Source organism: Carassius auratus, chromosome 36 (genome assembly GCF_003368295.1).
Source record: "Carassius auratus strain Wakin chromosome 36, ASM336829v1, whole genome shotgun sequence".
Classification (NCBI taxonomy): Eukaryota; Metazoa; Chordata; class Actinopteri; order Cypriniformes; family Cyprinidae; genus Carassius; species Carassius auratus.
In genome coordinates, this window is record NC_039278.1 from 7,097,575 (window position 1) to 7,123,404 (window position 25,830).

Sequence of the window (25,830 nt, forward strand, 5' to 3'; positions counted from 1 at the left end):
CGTCATCTCTCTGAGATCTGAATGGTGCAGGCTTACGTTTCCACTCTTCGATGTCCAGTTCACGGCTCTCGAAGCTCTGGTCGTAGGGCTCTGCCTCGGGCTCGTCGTCCGGGTCGTGGTACTGGGCGAAGTACGGGTGCGCGAGAGCCTGCGACGCAGTGATCCGTTTATCAGTGTCCAGAACCAGCATCTTCTCCAGCAGGTCCACCGCTAGAACACATAACACCACACAGAGTCCCGAAACGAGACGGTCGTAAGTCGAAAATATAAAGGCAGCTAAATATGTTCATATATAAAAGAACAATTTATACTTTTCAAATTATTAAAATGTTTTCGTAAAACAGTTTTTTTACATTGTACATTTGTATTTTTTTAAGATTGTGTACGGTCACTGTACTAAAACCAATTTATTTATTTTTTATTTTTTTACTACATTGCAATAATATTTATTAATGCTTATTTTTATTAGGTAAAATAAATACAGTAATATTTGTAAAATATTATTGCAACTTAAAAATCACCTTTCTATTTCAATATATTTTAATTTGTAATTTATTCCTTTGATGCAAAGCTGAATTTTCAGCATCATTCGGAAATCATTCTAATATGCTTACTTGAAAAAAAAAAAAGTATTATCATCAATGTTAAAAACAGTTTTGCTGCTAAATTTTTTCATGGGAACCATATTTTCAGGATTCTCTGAAGAATAGAAAGTTGCTGAATTATAAAAACAGCATTTATTTTAAATCGAGATCTTTACTGTCACTTTTAATCAATTTAATACATCCCTGCTTGAAACTAAAATTATGATTTTTAATTTATCATACTGACCCCAAATGGTAGTACATATTATTTAGAAAACATTTACTTCATTTTTATATTTAATATAAAACTTTCAAATAGAAATCAGACTTGTTATTTCTAATAGTTATAAACTAAGGCTGTCAAAAAAAATTATACAATTCTAATTAACAATGATTTCTGACTAGAAATAATAAAATATTACATTAAACATAATCCCCTGGTTTCACAGACAAGTCTTAAACCTAGTCTTAGACTAAAATGTAAATCTGAGCGGTTTCATCTGAAAGAAACTTGCATTGACTGATCTTAAAATATATCAGTGCCTTTATTTTGTGTCAAGATGCACACCAGTAATGTTTTTTTGTCTAAGGCACATTTGTAAAAATTGCTTTAATGTCTTAATTGAACTATGATCTAATCCTGGCTTAGTCTAAGCCCTGTCTGTGAAACCGGGCCAATATCTAAAGATGTTAACATGTTAACTTTGAGAGCCTTGTAAAGAAAGGCTCGCTGTGGGGCCCCGGACCCCTGATGCAGTTAATCATATTACTGCTGCTCAGATCTTAAGTTACTGGACGTGTGGGCCGCTTCTGAAAGAGGTCTGGATCCTCAATGAAGAACAGGAGATTTATCAGACATAGGTCATGTGGGAAAAGACAGAATTGTTACCTAATGGGTTTGCACCAATAAACACATCTGCAAAGTTCCTCTTGGGCATATAAGCAAGGGAACTGATGTAGTTCTGTGCCTGTTGATTAAAACACACACATTAAAGGGTCACATATAATTATTAAATAGTCAAAATAAGGACAAAATCTGGGACAAAGTAAAGCAAAGAAAGATGGCTAAGAAAAAAGCATGACAATACAGAGCGCTATATGGACGATGTATTTAAAGGCCAAAATTTGGATTTTGGTTAAATGCCTGGAATCAGGTCTGCAGTTAACACAAGCTCACATTTTATTCTTCAACACAGAATACACCAATTATAACCTGAGATTTTTTTTTAAAGCTAAGCTAACAAGTAGTTAAACAGAAATATAAAAGTAGTCAGCTTTCACTGCCTTGCTGTGTAAATCGCACTCTTGCACACTATCCCATTTATTATTAATTATTATTACCGAAAGTGCTGTTGGTTATTTAACGGTGGTGACATTAAAGTCATGCAACAATGGAGTTGACATTTATAGCCTACATTTAAATTGTATACAGGTTTCAAAATTCATAAAAGCTGTGTATAAAAATAATAAACTTTTGTTGCTCCCAAAGCTTATTTTCAGCTATGATCGGAAAACCAATAGAAAAATCCAAGTGGGTTTTTGTCGAGGGAACCAGAGTGACGTAAACTTCAGGATTGGGCACCAAAAACACATCACTGCAATACTCTAAATTATTTTGCACAAATGAAGCCACATTTAAAATCTATAAATGTCAGTGATATTTGAAATCAAATGCAATGATCTAAACACATTTTTTACTGTGGTTTCTATTCTTCCATTAAGTCACCTTTATTTATATAGCGCTTTAAACAAAATACATTACGTCAAAGCAACTGCACAACATTCATTAGGAAAACAGTGTCTCAATAAAGCAAAATGATAGTTAAAGGCAGTTCATCATTGAATTCAGTGATGTCATCTCTGTTCAGTTTAAATAGTGCATTTATTTGCAATCAAGTCAACGATATTAACATTATTAATCAACATCTCGATCTTGTTCGGTGTTTTCCAGCGGACCTCCGACAAACACTACGTCTTTGGTTTACTGCACAGAACATTATGTTAAAGCTCGAGCGGTCTGAACTCACTGCATGCCTGTATTTAAGAAGAGTAGCAGTATTTGCATATAAACTTAGCATTGCAGTGAACTGTAGGACTGCAGTGGGGACGGAAATGAGGTCAGACGTGTTGCAAACGAAAAGCAGGCAAGTAGTAAGGAAAGAGGGATGCTGGGAGGGGTTTGGAAAATCAAAAACGACCCATGGCAAACAGAAAAGTGTCACATAGGGCACACGTAGTCGCTCGTTCCAGAGCGGCCCGGGGTCTGGAGGATTTTCTGTGACGTTCTCACCTCGTGGCTCGGCATCCTGCTTATTAGAGAGTCTGGCGGGGTTCCCGTCAGGCGCATTATCTGCTGAAGCTGGTTTATATCTTGGGGAACCCAGGTCAAGGGGTGTACCATAAAATACACTCACAAATAGGAGTGGAAAAAACAGGAAAACAACGCGACCATCGTTGCGGCTTGATGTCGAGATTAGGGGAAAACAAGACGGGACGAAGAGGTGAGGCGACACAAATGCACACCATGTTAGATTAGACCCATGCATCCCACGTGAATCAATCCAGTGTTGACAAAGACAGGAAACGCAACAGGAAGTGCAGATTGAGAAAGCCATTGCTATACACTCGTAAGCATGGGCTGATTTCGCAAAATCATCTACCAGCTCACTTCTACGTACTATTTTAAGGTGACTGCATAACTAGTAGTTCATGCCAGGGAATAAGGAAGGGGAAAACACAATGTGACATCGGAGTGACTGAAGCAAGCAGAACTGATCACCAGGCCGTCGTTGCGACAGAGAGGAAGTCAAACTCGGGCAGAACAGAAAACTCACAGACTCTGAAGAGATTTTCATCAAGAGCTCTGGCTCTGGGGTCCCGACGAGCATCAAGATAAGCTTCAACTGATCAATATCTTTAAGAGCAAAATAAAGGAAAATGCAGGGAATGGGGTGACTATGAAAGCAGGGATTGGGGAAAAGAAAAAGAAAAACAACAATGGGAAAAGTAATCGTTTAACAAAAGAATAAAAACAGCACTGGAAAATGGGATGAATGAAGAAATAAGGAGTCATGGTTGGTTCAAAGCCAACATGCATTCTGTAATAACAATGAATGGAGCGGACAGTATTCCTCAGGTTCCTCTGTTGTTTGACTGAGCGAGCTGGCACAGCAGATGTAAGCTAGTACACTTACCTGACCCAAGGACACTTCCAGCAGATAAATCTGAGTGAATTCAACAGCGTGTCAGGCAGATGTGTTCTGTACAACTGTACATGACACTGACCACATTTACATGCACATCATTTATAGATTATTCTTCATATTCTGGTTAAGATATTATTCTGATAAAGACTTTTACACACTCTCTCTCTCTATAAGTTAATTGCCTTTCTTTGATATACAACATATAAAAGTGATATATAATGTTCAGTTACAGAGGATATTCCAAAAAAGTAAAAGTTTACATGATCCAAAATTCTGATGAATACATGCAGATTTCTTGGAATCCAAAATACTGGCTTAACCTCATTACAGTTAATGCATTTCCATTAAGTTTACAAAATTGGAATATGCCTACGTTATTGAAATATGGCCGCTTACATAATCAGAATATGACCAAATTCAGATTTCTATAGGAATATTCTTATGCACGTCAATGCAGTCAGTGAAAACTTGTGAATATAACAACTGAGTGTGACAGGCAGGGGTGAGCTACAGAAAGTGTCCACTTGTCCAGATCCACACTGACCCGTGTTCAAATCTGACAAAGGTGGATGTTAGCAAAAAAGCACAAACAATCGTCAAAATGTTAAGTGAAAAGCTGACGAAGGTAAAGGGGTCTCACTGAAAAGTGTTCGCAAGCAAGTAAAGGAGAGACTGGGGTAATTCATTCATGCAGTTAGAAACATGCATAACTGCAACAAATCAACATTCAGGTCATGCGCGCGTGTGTGTGTATGGATTTAAAGGGGTCATGAACTGAGAAATCAAATTTACCTTGATCTATTAACATCCTGTATGTTTCAGAACTCAGTACTTTCTCATTAGTTTAAAAACAGCTTTTATTGTTAACAAGATCAGAAAGCGACTGGTTTAGGAATGTGCCACTTCATGACGTAACGGTGTGGCTACACACTGCCTTCGCAGGAAAAGATCGACGCCTTCTTCAACATCGCTGTCTGTTTAGCTCCGCCCACCGATGCACACTTGTAGTGGGAGGAGAGGAAATACTAGAAAGATGCAAACACAGGATAACTCCATCAACAGATGACATTTCAAGATTACTAGACTGTGTATGTCAGTCGTCAAAAATAGACTTTGAATTGCCTTCTTTGTGATTTTAACATCTCTAGTTCGCACGCAATTAAATATTTAATCATTTATAAACAAGACAGTATGATGCAGGCTTCTCAGAGAGACTGGAAGTAAACGATGAGACAGTACTGAGTCTGGATCCAACAGTAATGTCGCAACACAGAAGTGTGAGGAAATCTGCTTTTACCACTATTGTGTCCGTTTATACGCTTTTAACCCAAATAACCCATGTTGTTTTCAGAGTGCGTCCATCTGTGTTTTTAATAAGTGAAACTGTCAGCCAATCAGAGCAGTGGGCGTTTACTTGCGAATCTTGAATGTGCCTCGCCTTTAAAAACAGCCTTCTGCAGAGAGGCTCAAAAACAGGATGGAAAATAGCCAATTACTTTACTAAACTATGTCTTTGATGTAAAGACCACACTAATATTATAAGTGAACATCAGAGTATGTTATAAAATAATAAAAAATGCAGTTCATGAACCCTTTAAAGGCATAGTGTAGCCAAAAGTGATCATCACTCACTCTGGTGCAGTTCCAAACCTGTTTGACTAACTTTCTTGCAGCACAAAAGGAGATATTTTGGAGGATGTGTAAGCTGCTCATTTCTTTACGATGAAAGTAAATGGGGTCGTTGGCTGCCAAGGCTCAAAAAATGACCACCAGAACAAATGGTCCATATGATTAGCGATCTCCCAAGTCTTCTGAATTCATATGATAGTTTGTGTGAGAAACAGAGAGAAGTTTAAATTGTTATTCGACGAAAATCTTCCTCTCAGTTGTTCCTCCTATATTCAATTCCCATTTACATTTAAGTCGAGTTACAATTAAAGCTTTTGGTTTCATTTACCTTCAGTTAATTTTAGCTAAAAAAAACAAAAAAAACGTTATGCTACTTGATATTGGAAACAAGTATTACTTCTCTTATTATTTTAATTGGTTTGTAGCGTTAACGAATTCATTGTCCCTCAAGGGATTTACCTATTATGCAAAACATTACGTAACTTGTGGATTGCAAAATAAGGTGAATAATATGAGACGAGATTGTTTGATGTCAAAAACATCATGTTTAAATAAATACACAATGTACTGCATATAAAAATGATATGGTTTGGAAATGCATGAGGGCGAGTAAATGAACGACAGAAAACGAATGAGTGCATTTGTGAATGTGCCACCTATAAACTAAACACAAACTGAGTTTCAACTAATATTATATTAATCCCTGCAATTCTGCACCCAATTTTACACCCCAAAAATTGACACCCAATTTGCAGATATTATCATACGCACACAAAAAGAGAAATGCACACAGAAAGTATATACTCTGCATGTCTGGGCAACCAAATAACTACTTTATCCTAATCTATTCTTTCACAGATTTCCTTGAAATGCAGATCACCTTTCCTCTCTATAAAGGCCAGGACCCCGTTTAAATCGGACTGAATGTGTGAGAGTGTGCTGTATTTTCCACAGGGGGTTTGACTCGACGACCTCACACACTAGAACAGAAGCAGCAAAGCATTCAAATTCCCAGAGTGGAGGAATCTTTGTCCTTTAAGACGGAGCAAAGTTGATGTTTTTTGTCAACAGGACCATCAGGCAGTGTGACTCACTGGGAGGCGGCGGGAACGACTCTAGCTGACTCATTCCCCTCTGGATCGCTGCCTCTCTATGAATTAGATCTGGCTGACACGCGTAGGTGTCTTTCTTCACACTTGCAGAGAGGAAGGGAGGGCTTGGGCAATGCATGCCAACAAATATCACACAACTAAAGGTTATTTCCAGATTGAGATTTGGGTCATGGGGTGAATGAAGGGGAAAGGATACGATCAGTGCCAGGAAACAAGGTCCGTCCTGTGAGGAGCTCAGCCATTATGCAGCCCACCGACCAGATGTCCACTACAACACAAAACATTCAAACTAAATACATTCTGTAAAAGACAACATTATAGTAACTTTCTTAACAAATGCCCAATCTTACAAAAAGTAAAATTCATCAGTGCATGTTTTTCTAATGAAAAAATAGTCTTAATATTACTTATAGACTGTTACAATATTAATTTTTTGAATCAGCTTGTAATTTTATATTTTCAGCTTTTGTTTCAACTTTAGTTTAAGTGTCAATAATTGTTATAACAATTATGCACTTTTAATTTAATTTTATTATTTTATTAAAATAAAATATAAAAATAAATAAAAAATAAAATAAATAAAATATAAAATATAAAAATGAATACAATAAAAAATAAAATAAAAATAAATAAATAAAATAAAAAAATATATATATATAAAATTATAACTATATATATAAAATTATAACTATATATATATATATATATATATATATACACACACATACATACATACACACACATACATACACACACATATATATATATACATATACATATATACACACACACACTTTTTTTTTACTTCACTTTTAGTTTGTAATTTTAACATTTCCAAAGCAACATTTCAATTTTCCACAAGTTTCAAAAGTTTAATATCTAATGCTTATAATCTATGCAGAAGCTTTATTTCAATTGCTGAAGTATGTTTTTAACTAGTCAAAAACAATGTACTGAAGTGATAACGATCAACAAACATGGAACAAAATTTACAGCTGTGCAGAAAATTAATAAAAATGTGTCGGCCAATCAGAATGAAGAATTGTAATGATAAGAATTAAACCAATAAAAAGACATGTAAAATAAAAACTACAATATCGTGGTATAAAGTATAAGCGTTTTTGCTAATGTGACCAAGATGGAGAAAAATATTACCAATTAATAACATTTTATTTGTAGACATACAATCATATTCTCTCAGATAATCTTCGATGCCATCCTACATTAGGTGATCACTCTTGTATTCAGTTGTGAATGCTATTCTTTGGTGCCTTACAAAAAGTTAAAATTCCATATAAACAAAAGCTGTTTTTATTCCTCGATACACAAGTGAGAATTCTGGGTAATCCTGACCTGTCATGTTGTAGTGCATCCAGTTGAGCATGATCTCTGGGGCACGGTACCATCGGGTGGCAACGTATCCCGTCATCTCATCGTCAGTCAGCCGGGCCAGCCCAAAGTCCAAAATCTGGGCTCAGATAGCAGAGTAAGCATTAGCCATAAACCAGACTTATCATCTCTCATATTACAGTGTGTGCCTCAGTGATCATAAACCTACTGTTGGTCAACAGAGCATGATAATGACAGATGTGACCGTGTAAAAGCAACAGAAGATGATGATGATTATGATGCAGTCAGAGCAAGCTTAGACTAACACTCTCACCTTAAGTTCACAGTCTTCATTTACAGCCAAGTTACCGGGTTTAAGATCCTGTATGATGGGAAAAGATGAGCAGAAATAAGGTATTCGTTTGAATCCCTCCATGTTTTGCTACAAATGGCTCTCGTGCACTAATAAAAGTAATCCTGGGAGCTGAAATCAGGTCACGGCAGTAATAACCTTGATTATAAACCACAGAGGTGTTTACACAAGCAGTGGTGCGGGTGAAACCCGAAAACCTGCAACAACTAATGAGGAAAAAACTCATTCGTACTGACAGCTGTAAGTTTCAATCAAATCGGTCTAAAATGCTCACCTGTCTTTCCATCCCTACAGATCTTAAAGGAACAGTTCACCAAAAATTAACATTTGCTGAACATTTACTTATCCAAGATGTAGAAGAGTTTGTTTCTTTATTGGATCAGATTTGGAGGAATGTAGCATTGCATCACTTGCTCATCAATGGATCCTCTGCAGTGAATGGGTGCCGTCAGAATGAGAGTCCAAACAGCTGCTTAAAACTTCACAATAATCCTCAAGTAGCCCACACCACTCCAGTCCATCAATTAACATCTTGTGAAGTGAAAAGCTGTGTTTGTAAGAAACAAATAAGACATTAAAGGTCCCATTTTTCGAGCTTTTTTGAAGCTTTGGTTATGTTTACAGTGTGCAGTATAACATGTGTTCATGTTTCGCGTGTAAAAAAAACAGTATTTTTCACACAATTCACCTATCTGTATACCGCTGTTTTCACGGTCATAAAAACGGGCTGATGACTTCTTTGTTCTATGAAGTCTCTCCTTCAGAAATACGTAACGAGTTGTGATTGGGCCAGCGGTTCCTGTGTTGTGATTCGACAGCAGCTGAGAGCACGCTGCCCTCCTGGAAACGCGATTGGACTAGAACGCACGTGCTGGAGATGTACTTCTAATCACAGGAGCGTTTTTACTGACGAGATGCACATGAACATCGCATTCGCTTTTTTGCACAGCCCTAACATCTAGTTAACAAAGCTAAACAGCGTTGTCCTTTGTGTAATAAGTTACAGAAACTGTTAAACGAACCAACTTAAATAATAAAATACACTTACCAGTTGTGGTCCATAAACAACGCCTTCTCCAGACAAAGAGGGAACTGCTCCATCTTTCAAGAATAATCTTTGTGCGAATCCGGCATTAAACTGATTGAGATTGAGGAAGCTGTCCTCAGCAAAATGTGCTGCACATAGTTTTACATGTGGATTATAGTTTTCGGGAACAGAGTTAAACATAAATTGTTACCATTCATCTCTAAGTACAGCATCCCTGGGAAGCTCTGATTGGACTCCGAGATGAAAATAACAGCGTTTCAATGACATGTCGAACACAAACGCAGCTCTTCCTTCTTCTCCGTCGGAGCACAACAAGGCCACGCCCCCTGTTTGTGTATTCATGTGGGCGGAGGTTAGTCAAAAAACTGTTTTAGTGACGTCATTACTGCAGGAACTAGAGGGCTGTAGTCCAAACGGGTCGTTTTTTTTGTTGGCGAATTCTGTTAAATCAAATATCTCGCTTGGCATTGAACTTTGAGCTTTGGAATTTTACAGATATTATTTATACTCTAACAACAACATTACACACTTACTAAAGTTTAAAATGTGGGATCACGAAGAATGGGACCTTTAACTTTAAACGATTGCTTCCAGATAAAATATGAGTCCTCTCTCTATAATGTTGCTTTCTCCAGTGAAAATGTCAACTTGTATGAATCAGAAGAATATCTGCACTGATCAAGCATCGTTTACATGCAAAAACAATCCAAGAGTATCAGTGGATTTTGATGTAACAGGACAACAGGAGATGGACTTTTTCATTGGAGAAGTATTATTATGGATTATGGACTGTCATTTTGGCCAGAGATAAAAGGTCTAATACTGGGTTTGTTTCTCACATACATGCAGCTTTTCACTTCACAATACATTGGACTGGAGTGGTGTGGGGATTATTGTGATGTTTTCATCAGCTGTTTGAACTCTTATTCTGACGGCACCCATTCACTGCAGAGGATCCATTAGTGAGCAACATTTCTCCAAATCTGTTCCCATGAAGAAACAAACTCATCTACATCTTGGATGACCTGAGGGTGTCATTTTCCAGCAATTTTTTTGGATGAACTATTCTTTCTGTTCAGTAGGAGGTCTGTAGTTTTCCCCAAATACTTTATCAATTATATAATGTCAATAACCTTTAAAGGGGTCATATGATGCTTCTTAAAAGATCATTATTTTCAGTATTTGGTGTTACAGAATATGTTGACATCCTTTAATGTAAAAAAAATAAATAAAAAAACACATTATTTTTTGGGGCGTGTTTAAATGAGGCATTTTATGGGGGCGTGGAAGTGAAGGTATATCCAACCTTGATAAAGAATATCTCTTTGGATTTGAGACTTTAGTCTTTGCAACTTCTGGGATCATATCTATGCACAAGTTCTTTACACTCCAAACAGAAAGGTAAACTTGAAAAATCACTTTAACATTTAATAAAATACCTGGAAAATAAAATAAACACATTTTTATTAGCTTCCAAAATGACTGTAAAATAACACCAGAGACTATTTAAAAACTAATCACTTCACATTGCTCATAAATAAATGAAGGAATGAACAGAAAGTGTGGTCTACTCACTCTGTGGATGATGTCTGCTGAGTGAATGTACTGCAGAGAGAAAGACAGATGAATTCACTTCAGTCAAATAGAGAGATCAATGAGAACCAATTACCTGCGGGCTAAACGTCTGAGTGAAGCACACATTACACCAAAACGGTCCTTCATACTCCAGTACATTTTCCTAAGAACTATGAACTCGACACAATTATATTTTAAATTAACATCAGAGAGAGTGAATTATAGCAATCGTGCAGTGAGTAGCCGTGTTTCCACGATCGAGCTTAAACCGGGCGTGCTAGTGCGTGCCAGGGCTAGACGCGTTTCCACTGTCGCTTCCGGGGCTTGATCGTGCCTCGCCGGGGCTTTCTCGGGCCGATGGCCAGGGTTTTTTGACCCGACGAAAACCTTGGGCTAAAGCGGGCCAGCTGGGGCTAGAGGAGGAGTTATGAACAAAGGCGGAGTTTCTCCGCGTCTAGAGTCTGCTCTGCGGATCATTTCAGAGAGATAACAGCTGTAACACCAGCATTAAAGAGGTTTTAAAATAAGTTGAGCTCAAAACTCACTCTTAGTTAGCAGCAAGTGTTTGAAATAACTTGATCCGATGTGGATTATAATCACTAAACAAGGCAGAAATATTTATAAGCGATGAAAAAGACTATGCACGCTAAACATTAACGTTACCATAGTAAACATGGTAAATATGACCGCTTGGATAAATCAGACGTCACCTTCTTATTATCTATTACAATTGTGTATTTATTAAGTAACATTTTATCTGTCGTCTCGTTTTGTGAGTTTAGCTCCACGTTGCATATCTTCAAAATATAATAATGATTTTTGTTTGGGAGCTTTTATAAAAATACAGAATCTGCGCTGCGGATCATTTCAGAAAGATAACAGCTTTAACACCAGCATTAAACACTTTTTTAAATAAGTCGAGCTCAAAACTCTCTTTCAGGCAGCGGCGAGTGTTTGAAATAAATTGATCCAATGTGGATTATAATCACGTATAAAAGGCAGAATTATTCTCTGTCACAATCGTGTATTTATTTAGTAACGTATCTGTCACAAGACTGAACAGATGTCTCGAGAGTTTAGCTCACGTTGTCTATCATAAAAAAATATAAAATAATGTTTTTTGTTCGGGAGCTTTTATAAAAATAGAGATATTATGATTCATTCTAAATGTGATGTATAGGCCACTGTGGCTACAAATAAACAGAAACAGGCTCGACTGAATAAGCAGGCTATTTTCATAATCGTTATAAATAAATAAATAAAATAGAAATAAGTGCATTTATGTGTGATTAATTTTGAGTCCTGATAAATTAAATCAATATGATCAACGTATCACTTATTCTATAGTTAAAACATTGATGCTTTTGAATTTTAATATATAACAAAGCATGCAAACAAACATGCGTCTTTGCATTGACTTTGTATGTAATCTACTCGCGCAAACCGTTGATCTATTTTACTGTTATTGTTTTGGTAGTGCGCCCTCTAGTGGCAGGTCCTACAACGTGTACCTTTAAAGCAGGGGTGCCCAACCCTGCTCCTGCCAATCGACTGTCCTGCAAAGTTTGGCTCCAACCCTAATCAAACACACCTGCCTCTAATTTTTAAGTGAGCCTGAAGACCTTAATTAGTGGATTCAGGTGTGTTTGATTAGGACTGGAGCTACACTTTGCAGGACAGTCGATCGCCAGGAGCAGGGTTGGGCACCCCTGCTTTAAAGGGAAAAAAAAAAGTCACGATGCAGCGGAATTAGCGACAGAACTTTTCTCCCGTGTTGTGACGTACAGTACATCTGAGTGAAACAGATGATTGAAAATGAAAAAACTGTAGGGTAGGAACTTGGTTGTGTCCAGTAGTGATGGGCATTTTTTCGAATATTTCAAGTTTTAAAATATTTTGCACTCTTAATATTCAATTATTTATTTAAATGATGTTTAACGAGAAAGACAGACAACGACATTCTTTGATACAATAAAATCATCTTGTTAACAGGCTCCACAGCACCACCCGGTGCTTAGGATTTAACATGGATCTCCTGCGTTTACGGCGAGCAAAGCAACACGCAGTAAAATTCGAATAGTTTATTTCTTTTTTTAATAATATTTACAGATCGACTATTCGACTATTCGTGCACACCCCTTCTGTCCATCGGTTGTTGATTGGATGGAAGGAGATCTCGATGCAAGCTTCCAGCGTAATAATATATATATATATATATATATATATATATATATATATATATATATATATATATATATATATATATATATATATATATATTTTTTTTTTTTTTTCATTAAGCTCCCACTACATTGAACAATTACAAAAGTAAAAGTGAAAACAGTGGGCGGGGCCTAACCTTCAGTCCTCGTAGGATCTGATAAATGAGGAACTGGACGTGATCATCTGTCAGCTTCTGGCACTTGACGATATTGTTGAGGTCTGCTCCCATGAGGTGCGTCACCAGATACCTGTTAAACAAAGTCATCATGACACAGCAACTTCTCAGATGGAAGCTTCACTGTTACCCAGAATTAACTTTTTCTGAAGTACACTAAAGCTTCGAAGGACAACTGAAGTTATACTCAAGCTAGGGGTGGGCAATATGGAAAAAAATAACATCACACATTTTTTTCTTAGAAACATCACGATTCACGATTTTATTACAATTCTTTGTCATGTTTTACTATTTTGCAAGTTGTCTGAGCATAGCAGCCAAACTATTATAAAGACAAAGCCTTTCAATGTAACAAAGAAAGGAATGCCAGATATTTAGGCCAAAGAGGGCGAAGACAAAAATCTTTGTTCTTATTTTTAAAATAAAGATAAAAGAATGACAGAGATAGACATTACTACTACACATAATATACAAATGGTTGTTGAATTCTTGGTACATTATTACATTATATAATTAAAAAGTTAATAGAACAAAAACGGTTTAACTTACAATTTAAATGTTAAAATATTTTTTATTTTTATTTGACAGTTGATAATTAACCTAATTTCTGATTCTGAGTAAATTAAAACTTAAAATTCTGGTCTAAATTTTAAGTCTGGTCATTTCAGTGGATCACTAGTCCTGATTGGCATCCAGCACAACCAATCAGCTTCCTGGCACAGTGGAATGTGTCTGGTGCGGAGCCAGCACTTTGTCAGAGAGGTTTTCATAGAAACTTACATAGTAGATATGGATACATGCGGTTCAGAAATATCTCCTGCCAAACGTGCTCCTCCCTCTTGCCCCGAGCTCTGCTCCCCTACTCATTCTCCACGAGATTTTGGGGCGGGAGTATTTATAGCAGCATAACAGTATTCTTAGCTCTTGTTTCCATGCATATTGCAGTGCTTGTGTGTAGAAATTCCAGCTCCAGTTTCCAGTCTCTCAGCAGCCAAACACAACTCACACTGGAGCTCTTGTTCCTGGGAAACTCTCCCACCAAGGCATGACCTCGAAACGGCTCTCACCCGTCTTAAATTAAATATACTGAGACTGGGCTCAACATTTGGACAGCGCGTGAGAGCAGTCCTTAAAGAACCCATGAAATTAAAATGGGACTTTCACCTTTATTAGCTATGATGGATCTATATGATAGCAGTTTTGTGTCAATGACCCAGATGTTAGATTGGACATGCACCGAGTAAAAGAGGGTGTCACACCCAGAATAGTCAACGTTTCACACTGTTCAAACCTGACAGTGTGGTTAATAGTCAAGTCTAGTCAGGTTTCTAAATTTCACTTTGCATTTGTAAACCACTGCCAAATGTACTTTTTTTTTGGCATTAGGTGTCTTTACTCAGACTGTTTAATGTTGCACAATTACAAGTGACATAATGTAATGCTGCAATACATCTTTACACATTTCTGAGCAGGCACAGCGCAGCATTAACTCGTAAAATATTTTCTGCTTGGGATCTTAATTATAACCTCTCATTATGAGGTTTATAACAATGAATGGTCCAATGAAGTACAAGTGCACAATTGCAATGATTGCACACTGATTGCAATTATTCAATCTAATTGCAGAAATCATTGAGAGCTTTAATAAACGTAACTTAAAAGATATTGCAAACCCAACATTTAGGCATAATATAATGGTATAATAATTTTTTAGAAGTCAGACCATAAAAAAAAATAATAATAAATTTTGCATTATTATTGTACTACAAATTATAGTCATTATATTATAAATTAATGATTATTAATCATTATATATTATAGCCCAGGATTATACATGTTTGCAAAGCATTCTTCTTAAGGTATATATATGTGCATTAAGCTTACAATGAAAGTAACATGTACAAAAGAGTTAACTGTAATTATTAATACGACAATTTATCACCCAAAATTTCATAACTGCACCAGCTCATATGAAACTATTGCCAAGGCAACACATTTTTTATCTATAACTCCCTGAATGTGCTATCATTCTCTTTTGTTTGTGTTAATTGTTTTATGAGGCAGTTATATTATAAGGCAATAACATTTTGCAGGTTATTGCATATGTGCCTATGAGGAAATTATGCTAAGCGGATGAACCATGTGTTGCCATGGTAACCCCATCACGTGTGCCGCCACGATGTTCCTCATCCCTCCCAGAGCAGAACTCGACAGGTGCTGCTTTTTCGATTATTGCACTGACAGCTGGATGGAAAGCACTTGAACGTAACTGGGTTTAACCGGTCCTTCACCACACAGTGGGCACACATGTCTAATTAAGATTTTATTGAGTAACGCAGGGTTGTGCAATGGAGACACTTACACATTAAATAATTACTGCACACTACTGAGGTGTAGCAGCTACGCCAGAGTAATCACTGGAGTGTGCCAACACATATCAGCTGTTACTCTGTTGCTCAGTATGGCTCGGAAACCATAGACCTGCAACCCATTATACAACATGCAACCTTTTTTACAACAACATTTCCTAGAAGAACGTTCTGGGATGAAGTGAGATGAATTGACAATCTGAAGAGCCTAGGAAAAACTTAAGTCAGAGCACCTTCTAGAAATGAACCAAATACTTACACATCATCGAATCCTTCTAGACAGGTAGCGGGTGTGAAAACATCTAGCAGACCAATTACCTGCAACAAAGACAAGAGTCAAAGAAAATTAGTCTGAAACATGACAGCTTCATAATATCAAGGTAAAATTGCTTTTTTTCAATTCGTTGAGTGTGCACCACAGTTCACTTATAAATAAATAAATAATTAAATAAATAACCCCTTTTTGATACTTGAAATTATGGAAGCCCATTTCTGGCACGAAAAAAAAAAATTTAATAAAGCAAAGTAACTGCGACTTTTTCTCTCACAATTCTGTCAATGTAAAATGTAAAAATTATTTACCGTTTTTTTCGGACTATAAGTCGCACCTTAGTATAAGTCGCATCAGTCCAAAAATACGTCATGACGAGGAAAAAAACACAAGTCGCACGGGACTATAAGTCGCATTATTTAGAACCAAGAGAAAACATTACCGTCTACAGCCGCGAGAGGGCGCTGTTTCATTATCTCGCCACCATGCTAGTGGATCTGCCTTAGAGTCAATTGGTTGTTCTTGAAGATAGCGGGTTAACTCCGTTTCAGCGCGCGCACTGATCGGTAAAGGGGCAGAGATTTCAGACCTCCGTTTATTAAGTAGATCTGTCACCAAACTCATCATCCGCGCCATAGTTTTTTGAGCAAATTTCAAAGCCGCACCCGCCCGCCATCTGATTGTTTTGCGGTCTATGCTTTGCCGATGCGAGCCGCAAAAAAAAAAAAAGCCATTGTCTGTTCTAGAAAGGATGCAGCAAAGATATTTAATGCTAATGTATGAGGCATAGGCCGACGCTGAGTTTCATTACGATGAGATGCGCTCTAGTTCACAGTGCAGTGAAAGTGAACGCGGCGCGCTGGTGCTTCCATGTCACGGTTATCATTGTCTGCTATATTTGCTTTTTATTTATTAAAATACATGCAATTGGTTGATGAAACATCTATTAAAATTAAGATAAAATTTGTTCAAAATGAAATTCGTTTTTAAGAAAGGTTTTCTACAAAGCAAAATTTAATGAAGTGGTAAATATCATGTCCGACGATTTACAAAACTTCATTAAGTGGTAAAAACCATGTCTCCCGATATATTGCGCATCGTATGATCCTATCTAAAAAATGAAAATAATTTTTGATAGAAAAAGTTTGTAAAAAATATTTTATTGACACGGTTTTGGCGGTTATAGAGTTCTAATGATGGTGCCGGTCTCACGGTTATATACTAACCGTCACACCTCTAGATATATATAAAGTGGAGAAAAGTTTAGAAAACATGAAGCTTGTGAATGCCAGCGTGCCAGTCAACTTCGAAGCAAGACACAACCCATAGCACCGCATTATGACAACGATATCTCAGTCTGACAGCAGATAAGAGGAAACCGTAAATAAATCACTTTCAAGTGAATGGTTACAAAGGTCCTCTTCAAATATGTTAAACACAGAAGCAGGATTAGGATATTCGATACAGATCAGTAAAAAAAAAAAAAAAAATTTAATCGGCCCTGAGATGGGCTTGGAACATCCCGAATTTGAACTATTAATGAAATAGTTTGACTGCTGTTGTTTTCTTGATGTTGGTGAGCGTGCGGCCCAGTGCGGTTTCTCTCAGAGGAAACGGCGCAGAGAGTGAGATGTGTTGCATCCTCTGTGAAACTCATTTAGATTTTGTGTGGGCATCACCTTTATCTCCCTCTCTCTCTCACTGCAAGAGGAGGAGTAGGTGCATTACATACTGGTTAAACTGTCGATGCACTTCTTCCCACAGTAACACTTGTAAACTTTGGCCAACCTTTGCTGACAGACAGTGTTTGGGGCAGATCGGCAGCAATCGATTAAACTTCCGTTCAAAAGTTAACTCAATTATTCTCCAAGGCTGCATTTATCTGATAAAAATGTATATTTTACAAAAATATTTCGGACCACTGCTACACCAGAGCATTTTTAGGACTCTCTGACCACTGCCTGGTGCCTTTTTACAACATACAGGCAAAAACTTCTTAAATCTGCTGAGCCTTTAGTAAGGACTTTTAAGAAATGGACCAACGAAACAGAGCGGGCATTACGAGCCTGTTTCGACTGCACTGAAGCTGCTGTCACTGATCTAGATGGACTCACAGATTCTGTAACGTTTCATCAGTTTCTGTGAGGATATGTGCATTCCTTCCAGGACTTATTTAACACACAACAATGATAAGCCATGGTTCACTTCACAGTTACTCTCTTTGGTTCACTTTAACTCCGACAGCTTCCCAAGCTCAAAGAGGATGGCTACAGCGTTGGTTACAGAGTCTTGCACAATCAGACCAGGAACACACTAACAAAAGAGATCAGAGTGGTTGAGAGGAGCTATGCTAAAAAGCTGGAAAACCACTTCTCAGCAAAGACCCCTGCTTCATTGTGAAAGGCCTGAAAGACATTACAAACTACAAGATGCCGTACCCCAGCACTGAGGCGAATCAACAACTTGCTGAAGACCTGAATGAGTTTTACTGTAGATTTACAACTCCTGGTTTAACAACCCACACCCGCCCTGACCAACTCTTTACAAAACCATTAACACCTTCAGCAACCCACCCATCTTTCCACAGACCTTCAACAGATCACTGGAGCTGTGCAAAGTCCCTTCCTGCTTCAAACGCTCCACCATCATCCCCATCCCAAAAGAAACCCCAAAATCTCAGCACTTAATGGGGTCAAATGATGTGATTTACATTTTTCCTTTCTCTTTGGGGTGTTACAAGCTCTTGGTGCATGAAGAAGATCTGTGAAGTTGCAGATTAAAGTCTCAAATCCAAAGAGATATTCTTCATCAAAGTTAAGAGTGAACCACATTCTCCTAAAATACCTTGTTCTAACACGCCCCCAAATGTCTATGTCACTATGTGGGAAGATTTGTGTAATGCCGGCCAAATGTTCATGCAATGAATGAAGGACATCACTGGACCCTTGCTAGACCTCTGCTGTTAAGTCATCAAGCAAACAGGTCCATGGATGATGCGGTGAACATCAGACTGCACTTCATCCTGCAACATCGCTACAGACCAGGAACACATGCAATGACGATTTCAGTTCGGCTTTCAACACCATCATCACAACACTCCTCCAGACCAAACTAAAACTAACTGTGCGATTATTTATTTCAGTTTAACACGAAGTTAAAGTTAAAAGTTCAAATTAATGGCTTTAAATTATACTGTAATACTGAATGACTAATAGAAAATTGAGGTAAAATGCATTTGATAGAGACATCAGTAGCAGTATTGGTATAAATAATACCATAAGCCATTAAACAATACCATTTTATTACATTAATTTTTGGAGATTCAATGTGAAATTACGACAAAATGCATTATTATATAAGTGCAACAATGTGGAATTGATTTATTTTTTAATCGGTTGACAGCACTAATTAATTTATTTTTCAAATGTTCAGCACACCACGCACAGCAAAAATAGTCCTAAAACTCTCCTTGCAGCTTCTTCTGCTATGCAGAAATGTGCAGCTTAGATACGCTGTCACAAATTCATCATCATCACACAAAAGTCATACATACCTATGACATCCCTTTGCTGCAACATTTCATCAGTGCGCTGTGTTTTGCTCATATTACACTTCTGAGTACAGCTAGTGTTTACTACGGTCCTGCTTGGATGCTGCCTGTCAGCTGTCACAGTTCGCTAAATGAAAAAGGGTTTATTGATGTCTGAAGGGCCGATCTGTTCAGGGATTCGGGCGTTTATTAAACATTAACATCTGCAAGACAGAGAGACAACACCAAGGAACACAAATGTGTGTGCATGTGGAAAAATGGAGGGAGGGAGAAACAGAGAGCGAGTAGGTGGCTGTGATCCAGCGTAGAGTTTCACCCACGCTCAAACAGACACTGCAAAGATTTGTGGACTCTGGCCAGAAGGCAAAAACAGAGTTTTTTCTAGGCAAAAGTACATTGAGTGTCTTCCCAACAGCAGGCAGTTAAGATCATCCGCACATACCGTGTCCCTGCTAAAAAAACACAACACTCTTAAATGCACTTTTCGACCTTAAAGAACCTCATGTTGACTTTATCCATAACTAGGCCCTCAATGAAATCCTTTTTATGCTTACCATATTACATTTTATTACACTTATACAATTTAAAAACTATTTATTACAAGTTAAAAAATATATATATATATATTAAGGATCCTGTGATTTTTTTTCTGGTAATAAAATGGCGTAAAACATTAATTTATAAAAAAAAAAAAAATGTTTAATTGCTGCCCAACAAAGGTTTACTGTTTATTGGTTTTTCTGATAATTTATTTGAAAAAATTGTAATAATTATTATTATTGCTATTATTATTATTGAGATTATATTATATATAAAACATTGCCGTCATAATTTCTTCAAGTCAAACCAAACTTTTATTTTGGCGGGGTTCCGTTAAGACCTTAGTTTCTGTTTGTGTTTTTCTCAAATTAAGCGGTACATGCTTATGAAAATCGTCGTGTGTTCATCTTGTCATGTAGTGAGACAGCAGAGGCTGAAAACACCACAAGTGTCACACGTGTTTGTAGCGAATGTAACCGCATGTCTGCGTCATTCATTTACATGCAGATCATTCAGGATTCATATTTAAATGGTCTTTTCGCATATAATATTTACAGAGTAGTCTATATCGTGATTTGATTCAAGTGTACTGACCTACTTTTGATCTATTTATCCACAATTTGACAAATTCCGTGACTTTCCGCGTTAAACAGTAAATTCCATTTTAACAACTGAATTCCGCACGTTTTTCCACATCCCAGAAATCATAGGGCCCTACATAATAAGGCATTATGAACAGAATTAGAGAGATCTGTCGTAAAGCTATTTAAAAAGGCTATAATCTTGAAAAAAACTAAACTAAAATACAAAACATTGAGCACAACATTATGCATTTATGATTTGCAGTGCAGTGCATTATACATTAATAGTGCATAAACTCTCCCCTTTCCCTCATTAGCTCACAGACAACAATCGATATAGTTTCATAACGCACAGTTGAATCTCCCACTGGGATCAGTGCTGACAGAGGATGTGAGGATGCTCTAATAGTCATGAGAGAGGAAGTACAGGAAGTCACAGATTATGAGGAAAAGAAAAGAGAAAGAGACACGGTCAGGTTTTGTGAGAACTTCAAAAATACAGTGCAAGCCTCTCAAAAGAGATCTGTATGCATATGTAGGTGAAAAAAAGAGCTGAAAACATCACTTACATTCTCATGTTTCATGTGTTTGAGGAGCCGCAGTTCTCTGTAAGTGCGCTTGGCGTGGATGATGGACTGGAACGGCCGGGACAGCTTCTTGACTGCGACCCTCAGGCCTGTCTTTGTGTCTAACGCGGAGCTGCGGAAAAAAGAACAACATGTTAATGATTCGGTCAACATCGCAGACTGCAAGATTACCCAGGAGTATGCTCCAAGATTCACAAGCAATCCTATGAAAAATTATACTGTAGGAACGTTTTGATCATTTGGACTATAAGGTTTTAAAAAGCATGAAATGCTCCATTAACATAACAGAAGTGGTGTGTATCTAGAACGCATCTATCACCCTTTTGTAGATATGAAATGTAAAAATAAAAAAAAAACATTCACAATTTTTTGATCGATAGTGATTTTGATTTTAATCACGACTTTGGCCCAATATTTCCTTACCCACACACACCCACACACACACACACACGCACACTTTACATTCATAAATGCGATGTTCTGCTTTCCCACATCTTAAGTAGTTGCGAAGTATTTCACATTTTAGACAACATTTTATTGCGATAATATTTTGGGCCATATCGCCCAGCCCTTGGTTATGGTTAATGCATTAACATGCTTACATAATCAGAAAGTGATGCTAGCTCAAAATGCTAGCTGGAAATGCTGGTGTCGTCACATTTTTTACATTTCAGTACCGACTGGTACCAAAGTTGGTTCTTTTGACAAACTGATTCTGATTAATAAAGGAATAATTTTGCCAAAAAATAAATAATAATAATAATAATATATTTTACCATCCCCCAATTTCATTTTCCAAATGAGCTTTCATTTATTTTATTAATAAATAATTTATAATTTTTTTACTGTCACGTGCCTGCACTGATTGTATAGTCACACCCTTGAGAAGAAGAAAAAAAAAAAAAAACATTCACAGGATAACGTGCAAATTTTTGTGATGCAACTGAACTGATAAGACGAGATAAATCCCAATCGGGCATATAGTTTGACAGACAACAGTGCCAACAGAAAGGTCAAGATCTGTACAGCTTTACTGTTGAGTCTTAAACAAATGTTGCTCTCCCCTTACATAACAATCACTGCGTGATTCAAACTAGCTTGACGTGGAAGTAGGCATAGTTGAACCGTCTCCACTGCAGACGCTAAAGGGTGTGGTGTTTATGAGAGATATCTACCTACAAGCATTGTAAACAGGCTGAACATTAGGTAGAGTTAGAGTGCTGAAGCACAAGACAGCTGCACGCAGGACTGGTCTACCACATGCAAGCTGGGTTGAATCCAAAAGAAAGATCTAGCACAGAGAGACCTGAGCCAATGACTCAGTGCTGATTGTGAAACATGGGAAACCACCACAGTGTACAGGAAAAGTCCCATATCTCTATCAAACCAGGACACGCTGATGTAGCCCATAATGGACATTGTGATTAGAGTAGCTGTTCCTCTGTATTAACCAAACCCAAACGCAACAATGAACAGCCTATGAACATTCATAGCTTATCAGAAGTTTAATGTCGCTAAATCTGTCAGTTTAAAACAACGTTGAAAACTCTTTTGTTTTGTGGAATATTGCAGTGTAAATTACTTACTTGAGCATCAATTTAAATAGGCCTATTTTTTTTATTATTCAAGTTCCCTCCTAATTTTTAAATCAAAAATCATAACTTGCACTCCCCCTTGCAACAACATCTCTGTTCCACTCAGATAAATATCACAATAGAGAAGACGTGTGTGCCGACTTTAAATCATGACTTAGATTAACACATTGATTTAAGGTTCAAAAAAGCTAAAAAATGATTATCTAAACTTTATTCGCCAATGTAATGTATTAAATAATCATTTTTTGCCTTGTCCTATGCTGGCTGTACATCTGATTTGCAAAAAAACTCAGCACAATAACAAAAATAAAATAATTTGGATCTAACAACGAGTTGCAAAGCTAATTAATTGGTCTTGCGTTGGACATTTGCAACTGATCTATATCTGATGAATGCAATGTCCAAACTTAAAACCTGACACACATAGACAACTTGCATAGACTTGCATAGAGTTTGCAAGGTTTGTGAAATTAAATATTCATTAGCCATTCAAATATTTGTTTAATTTATATAAATGCATATTTGCGTAATGCTGACAGCAAACGAGAAAGTATTATAATGTTTGGTTTTCTATTACTAATAATATAAAAGCAATCGTTATAATACACTCTGTATACATTAATTCCTTTAATGTATGTTTAACTGTTCTATCTGATTATTAGAAAGACTTTTATTTGTATTAGACAGAACTGTTAACGACAACAGTAAACAAGAGGGAGAATGTCATTCAGGTGCTGCCGCTCTCAACACCATCAAAATAAAAGTCAGATGCCGATATTTGAAAAATGCCAAATATTATGGTTGACCACTACTAAAAAGCTCTACGACCAGAGGCTAGGGCTGGGTACCGAACTTCGATGCCTGTATGGTATCGAACGAAAAACTTCGATACTATGAGTATCGAAAAATTATTTATCTTTTGGTGCCAAATTTCGGTTCCAAAAGCCAAGCGGCCGTATTTTATTTTATTTTTTGCCAAGCGGCTGTGTCTGTGTGAGCTTGTAGCATACGTGCATGTAAGGAGCTAAATTCGCAACACAAGTGTAGTTGTTTTTTCTCAAAACATTTCCGTTTTACAATGCCAAAGAGGTTCAAAGTGTGGCTACACTTTATACAAGTGGATGCCGAGTCAGCAAAGTGCAACATATGCAATAAGAGTATTGCAACCATAGCCGGCTTGCCCTCCCTCCCGGTTTAGTTTGGTCTACTCCATTGCGTATCTTGAAACATGCCCCCTATCACGTGGTCTAAAAAACGGAGAGAGAGAGAGAGAGAGAGAGAGAGAGACATATTTATCGGGTACAGCGACTTTCTCTAAGCAGCAGGCCACCGTATACGTTCACTTAAAACATAACCGACTGTGTTTACGAGAATACATGCAGAGACAATTATTTTGATATAATTTTGTGTGTATGTGTTCATGCAGAAGTTACGATACGCGAAAGATGTATTCATTCTCTGTACGCGCATTGTCTGAAATGCTGCTTGCAGCGCGTGCTTTGAATGAATGAGCGCAAGCTCCGAACGCGCGCGAATTGTTTAAAACACTTGAATCAGCAATATTTAGAAACGAGTGCAAATGATCAGCTACGATCCGTTTCACCCCCTTCAAGCGAGTGAACAACGCGAATCAAGTTAGGAATTTTACATCACTATTCACGATAGCCCATCAGACTGGAAAACACAATAGCCCCGGGACGTGGGGCTAGTGATTTTGCGAGCCCTGCAGCTCAGATCTATACAGTTTGTGAAACACTGGTATCCACACTGGTTTCGTTAAACAAAATAAATTATTATTTTAAAAGATTGACTCAAAGGAATCATCGGTTCACTAATCGGATCATAAAGCTATCGTTTGAGTTTATAAACTTCAAGTTCATGCCTGATTTATATGGATCTGCTAACTGAATGCAAAGTGTGAGTTCTAGGAGAATGTTTGTGTCTTGATGAGCATGTATCGCTCACTAGGAGTCACTAAATAAACAGCTGCTGTTCTTTTTTTTTTTTTTTTTTTTTTTTTACGGAGGATCAGTTGCCCTATTGGTTAAAATCCCCAAACTGTTTACTTAAATATTAAATTAATAAATGACATCAAAACAGGGGCGTTCGCGTTATGATGTGGTGGGCTGCTGTCTGCCAGAAAGTCCAGGGCAACCTTTTGGTCCCAGTCCGCCCCTGAATGGCACACCCCTATCCAAAAAGAACAACCAGTTGTATCAATAATGTTATTCTGAGTGTGAAGTGTTACACATAAAAATAAAAGTTTTGTGTTTAATGTATTTGTGTTGATGTGGAAATGGATTTTAAAACATATGGTATCGAAAAAAGTATCGTTAGGAACCGGTATCCAAACTGAGGTATCGAAATTGGCACCGGATTGAAAGATTTTGAACAATACCCAGCCCTACTAGAGGCATATTAAAAAGCAAGAGAAATAGTGTATTTTGAATTTGGACTGCAGGACCCACGTCTACTGCTAGCCATCAATATACTGCACCTTTACATTTTTCTAAGATGTTCAGTATCAGAGGAGATTCCAGACTGATGACTTTGCAGGACAAACACATAATATATAAAAAGATACATGGCAGTTTTATCACCTATTTGTCTATATTAACTATTAGTGTTTGGACCTGGATTCATTCCCACCATTATTTTCTTTTTACAGAGAAGCGCATTTAAAATGGAAAGCAACATGACAACGTTTTTTTTACAGTAAAAAAAAAAATGTTTCTTTTGTCAAACAGTGAGGTAAACTATTTCTGCACTGAATATGGAATGTGCCTTTCAATGCAATGACAAGGGAGATATTTGCATTCAGTTCGACCTCGCCTAGATCATGAAGAACTTGTGCCAGAGCAAGAAAAACAAACCCCAGCAAAACAGGCCTTAAGCAGGCCAACGCGGTTTCCAATGAAGAGCACCACAAGTTAGTCAGTCAGTAAGTCAGTCACTGTGTTCCTCTGCCCTGCATCATACATCACAAATAGCTTTAATTTAATGAGGGAAGAAGAAACAGACAGAATGTGCTTACAATCTGCTGATTCTATCGTACGTCATGTTCATGACAAACACCTCTGTTC

General features: G+C 37.3%; 1 protein-coding gene across 3 annotated transcripts in view; it reads right to left on the reverse strand.

Moving 5' to 3' along the window:
• LOC113055097 (mitogen-activated protein kinase 14B-like) overlaps positions 1-25,830 on the reverse strand; it is a 34,485-nt gene that overhangs the window by 2,188 nt on the left and 6,467 nt on the right. Inside the window, exons 2-11 of one of the 3 annotated variants that reach the window (XM_026221076.1) lie at positions 21,135-21,264; positions 15,883-15,941; positions 13,216-13,327; positions 10,857-10,886; positions 8,195-8,242; positions 7,885-7,999; positions 6,728-6,799; positions 2,875-2,954; positions 1,474-1,552; positions 37-210 (exon numbers count right to left, since the gene is read on the reverse strand). In XM_026221076.1, coding sequence (XP_026076861.1) covers positions 37-210; positions 1,474-1,552; positions 2,875-2,954; positions 6,728-6,799; positions 7,885-7,999; positions 8,195-8,242; positions 10,857-10,886; positions 13,216-13,327; positions 15,883-15,941; positions 21,135-21,264 — 899 coding nt within the window. The other 2 variants (XM_026221075.1, XM_026221077.1) reach the window with 2 other exon arrangements.